This window comes from Crocodylus porosus, unplaced genomic scaffold (genome assembly GCF_001723895.1).
Source record: "Crocodylus porosus isolate Cpor-Errol unplaced genomic scaffold, CroPor_comp1, whole genome shotgun sequence".
Classification (NCBI taxonomy): Eukaryota; Metazoa; Chordata; order Crocodylia; family Crocodylidae; genus Crocodylus; species Crocodylus porosus.
The window spans coordinates 26338945-26343398 of NW_017728951.1; the positions used below are offsets into that span (position 1 = coordinate 26338945).

General features: G+C 68.7%; 3 protein-coding genes across 3 annotated transcripts in view; 2 read left to right on the forward strand and 1 right to left on the reverse strand.

The window, feature by feature from the left end:
• Nucleotides 1–4454, reverse strand: part of MORN4 (MORN repeat containing 4) — a 20120-nt gene that overhangs the window by 4023 nt on the left and 11643 nt on the right. The window contains exon 2 of the mRNA XM_019556124.1: nucleotides 3116–3126. The gene's annotated coding sequence lies outside the window, so the exon portion shown is untranslated. The remainder of the gene's footprint in view (nucleotides 1–3115; nucleotides 3127–4454) is intronic.
• PI4K2A (phosphatidylinositol 4-kinase type 2 alpha) lies at nucleotides 3–3679 on the forward strand (the record flags this gene model as incomplete). Its single annotated transcript, XM_019555503.1, has 9 exons — nucleotides 3–140; nucleotides 513–713; nucleotides 813–944; nucleotides 1019–1172; nucleotides 1553–1614; nucleotides 1796–1895; nucleotides 2123–2256; nucleotides 2413–2472; nucleotides 2587–3679. Coding segments are annotated over 9 exons (1143 nt in total), but the record flags the coding sequence as incomplete, so codon positions are not given.
• MARVELD1 (MARVEL domain containing 1) overlaps nucleotides 4272–4454 on the forward strand; it is a 2563-nt gene continuing 2380 nt past the window's right edge. Inside the window, exon 1 of the mRNA XM_019555504.1 lies at nucleotides 4272–4339. Within this exon, the coding sequence (XP_019411049.1) occupies nucleotides 4272–4339 (68 nt within the window). The remainder of the gene's footprint in view (nucleotides 4340–4454) is intronic.

The following is a 4454-nucleotide window of genomic DNA, read 5'->3' on the forward strand; positions in this document are numbered from 1 at the left end:
GGGCGCGGAACGACTTCCCCGACGACCCCGCGTTCGCCGCCGTGGTGCGGGCCGCCGAGCTGGCCAGCGAGCGCGGCATCTTCCCCGAGCGCATCCCGCAGGGCTCCAGCGGCAGCTACTTCGTCAAGGACCCGCAGGGGGTGGGTGGGTGCGCGGCGCCGGGCCCCCGCCCGGGGAAGGGGCCCGGCCCGGCCCGGGGGTCACGCGCGCTGCTGAGTCATGCTGCGCAGGAGCCGGGGCGGTGGAGGGGGAGGGCCGGGAGGCACCCAGAGGTCGCTGCCCCCGCGGGCCCCTGGGCTCGGGCGTCCTGCTCCCTGCCGGCCCCTGGGCGCGGCCGAGCGGGGCTGTGGAAGTCCCCGCGTGGGCCCAGGCTCCTGGTGCTGCCCGGGGAGTTCCCAGCCGCGGGCCCCATGGTGGCTCCAGCTCTGGGTCGGAGCGGCGCTTGTGCGCTGGCTTTGGGGTAGTCTCTCCCTGCTGCCCCGGGCCCAGACGCCGCTCTCTGTGCCCTCCAGAAGATCATTGGCGTGTTCAAGCCCAAGAACGAGGAGCCCTACGGGCAGCTGAACCCCAAATGGACCAAGTGGCTGCAGAAGCTGTGCTGCCCCTGCTGCTTCGGGCGCGACTGCCTCGTGCTCAACCAGGGCTACCTGTCAGAGGCCGGTGCCAGCCTGGTGGACCAGAAGCTGGAGCTGAACATTGTGCCCTGCACAAAGGTGGGGCGGGAGGCAGCCCTGCTTGGGCACTGGTGACCTGCTGGGGGTCAGGGTCGGGCCAGAGCAGCTGGCTGACCGGTGCCCCCGCACCCCCTCCAGGTGGTGTACCTGGCCAGCGAGACCTTCAACTACAGCGCCATCGACCGCGTGAAGTCCCGTGGGAAGCGCCTGGCCCTGGAGAAGGTGCCCAAGGTTGGGCAGCGCTTCCACCGCATCGGCCTCCCGCCAAAGGTAGGGGCTCTGGCACTGCCGCTGCGGCCGCTCCGGTCTGCGCCGGCCCCTGTAACGGGCCGTATCCATCCCAGGTGGGCTCCTTCCAGCTCTTCGTGGAGGGCTACAAGGATGCGGACTACTGGCTGCGGCGGTTCGAGGCCGAGCCGCTGCCTGAGAACACGAACCGGCAGCTGCTGCTGCAGTTCGAGAGGCTGGTGGTGCTGGACTACATCATCAGGAACACGGGTGAGGATGCGGGCGCTGGGGGTCACCACCGTGGAGGCTGCGCTGGCTCTGGTCTGGGTCCAGCTCCTGGATGGCACCGCCCCGCCCTGAGGGCAGGGCACCCCTGGGGTCATCTGCCAGGGTCAGGAGGTCGGACCTTGGCACCAGGAGCACCTGATGCTGCGCTGCGTGTCGGGCTCCAAGAAGAGCCCTGTCCTGAGCAGTGCCCTGGCCCTGCAGGGGCATCGGGCTCTGGGGCAGGGCTCGGCTCCCCCCCCACCCCACCGGGCGCAGGCTTTGGGATGCCCTCCTAGAGGCTGGGGCCGCCCGTCGGTCCCTGGGGCTGGCACTCGGAGCAGGATGGGTGGGCGCACGCTGACCTGGCTGGCATCTCTCTGCAGACCGGGGAAATGACAACTGGCTCATCAAGTATGACTGCCCCCTGGACAGCGCCAGCGCGCGGGTGAGCAGGCGGCTGTGCGGGCCCCGGGCTGGGCAGTGCTAGCTGTTGGGGATGGGCTGAGGCCTGCACGGGGCTGTGTCCGTGCTCGCTGGGCAGGGTACAACTGCCTGGCTGGGTGGACCAGGCCTCTGCAATGTGGAGCTTGCCCCCCGCCCCGTGACGCAGCCCCACTTCCCCACAGGACAGCGACTGGGTCATGGTGAAAGAGCCCATCATCAAGCTGGCCGCCATCGACAATGGCCTGGCCTTTCCTCTGAAGCACCCTGACTCCTGGAGAGCATGTGAGTGTCCAGGGCTGGGCCAGCCTCGGGGCCGTGTGCCACGCCTGTGGGGGTGGCCAGTGCCGGGGGCCAGGCGGCCCCCTGCTTGCCCAGGGAACTGCACAAGGGGCCTGAGAAGGGTGGGCAGCGGGCGCTGCCCAGCCTGTACCCACCAGGGAGCGGGGCCCTGGGCAGGCTGGGGCGAGGGTCGGGGGAGCTCTGACTGCAGCCCTGGCCCCTCTTTGCAGACCCCTTCTACTGGGCATGGCTGCCGCAGGCCAAAGTGCCCTTCTCGCAGGAGATCAAGGACCTGATCCTACCTAAGATCTCGGACCCCAACTTCGTCAAGGACCTGGAGGAGGATCTCTACGAGCTCTTCAAGGTCAGCGGGGCCCTGTGGCTGACCCACCGGGGGACGCAGGGAGGGAGCGAGCGGCTCAGCCAGCCCCCAGGGGCTTGAAGGGGGCACTGGGGCCACAGCTGCTATGGGGTCTTCCGGGGCGGCTGACTGCTTCCCTTTCCCTGCGTGTCGCTGCAGAAGGATCCTGGCTTTGACCGGGGGCAGTTCCACAAGCAGATCGCCGTCATGAGGGGGCAGGTACGTGAAGCGGGGCAGGGCAGGGCTCTGGGGTGGGGGCATGCTGGGAGGGGCGCCTCAGGCTGGGGCGTGGATCCAGTGGATTCCACAATTGGGGCCCTCCCTCGCTCCCAGATCCTGAACCTGACACAGGCGCTGAAGGATGGGAAGAGCCCCCTGCACCTGGTGCAGATGCCGCCGGTGATCGTGGAGACGGCACGCTCGCACCAGCGCAGCGCCAGCGAGGCCTACACCCAGAGCTTCCAGAGTCGGAAGCCCTTCTTCTCCTGGTGGTAGCGCGGGGGCTGGGACTGAGAGGGGCCGGGACCCCGCTCAGCCCCACAGGTGAGCGGACAGGGTACTGGACCCTGCGCGGCAGGGCCTGGAGCAGTCCCCTGCCCAGCTCCAATGGACAATCCCTCGCCTGGACGCCCCAGGCCCAGCCCAGCCCAGCCCAGCCCAGCCCAGCCCGTGTGTAGCTCTGAGCACATGGGCCAGATCCGTCCAGCACGTTACCAGGATCCTGCTGCCCCCCTCCACCAGACTGCAGGCCTAGCGCTGGCACCCCCTCCTGCATGTTGCTCCCTGGGGGGTGGGCAGCCATCCTGGCCAAACAGTGCCTGGTACTTCTCTTTGTGGCTGCATCCAGCTGGCTCCCAGGCACCTGGGTCCGTGCTGCAGAGGCACCTGTTGGGTGCACGGGGCTGGGTGGGGGCCCAAGGCGGCGGCAGTGGTGGTGGCAGCGGTGGCAGCAGTAGCAGCTATGGGCTAGGAAGGGGCTGCTGGAGGCTGCAGGGCCCTGGAGCCGGCGCAATGCCTGGGGGGGGCCCTGCCTCTTGCACCGAGCTGCATGTCGGGGCTTGGGGATGGGAGCACCTCTGCTTGCTCCCCGAGCAGCTGGGGCCAAAGTGCTGCTGCTGCTGAGCCCTGCAGGGCCTGGCACCTGCTCCATGGTGGGGTGTGGGGGCCTGGCCGAGCCCCGACTCATCTCTGCTTGGCTTGGGGTGGGTCAAACAGCTGCGGGACCTGCAGGGCCAGGCGTGGCTGCGTGACCCTGCAGGGGTGCACCCTCCTTCCCCAGGCCAGCAGGGCTCAGTCCCTTGGGCACAGGGGTGACCGGAGCTGCCAGAGCTCATAGGAGGGGCTGTGCCCCCCCGGCTGCATCTGCCAGACCTGAAATGTATTGTTCCAATGCACTGTAGAAATGTACGTAATGTATTTAAACCAAGGCAGCATCTGAGCCCACTTGTATTTCGAGCACTGCCCGCCACGCTGCTCTCTGCTTCCTTGGGCTGTGCCACACTGCCCACTCCCCTGCCCCAGCAGAGCAGAGCCTGGGGTTGCTGCATGGCCCATGGGGGTCAAGGGGCACTAGAGGGGCTGTATGGGGCAGGGGCTGGGCCCGGGCTGCAGGACATTGGTCCTGGGGCGAGAGCAGCTCCCAGGCGCTGGGCCCGCGCTGTCCCAGAGGTGCGCTGGGGTCGCCCTGCTCTGGTACGGCTGGGGCTGTGCATCCTGCCGCGGGGGGGACAGGGTGTGCTACTGGGCTTGCCCCAGGTGGGGGGGCGCCTAGGGCTGTAGCATAGCCTTGGGCCTTTGAGCCACCAGGGCCTGGGAGGGCACCTCCTGCCGCCCTGCAGCTGGCTGTGAGCTTAGCTCCAGGCTCCGGCGCTCGCCCCTGGGCCCCCTTCCCCCAGAGTCAGGCCCCTTGCCCATAATGCTCAGGCTTTTATTAAATACTCAGCTCAAGGCATTAAATAACCTGTAGTGTTTCTCCTCCCGGTGCCGGCTGGGGGGCTGTGTGGTCCGGCTCCCCCACAATGGGGCCCAGCTCGGCTGCCCCCTGGTCCGGGCCCGGGCAGCTCCTGGCTGTGACCCGTGGGCCCAGGTTAGTGTTGGCGGGGGGGGGGGGATTCCGGCATGGAGCCAGGTGGCATCTGTGCCTGGAGCTTCACCCACCCCCTCCAGGAGCAGGGGGCACTGAGTCCCTGCACTCATCCGCC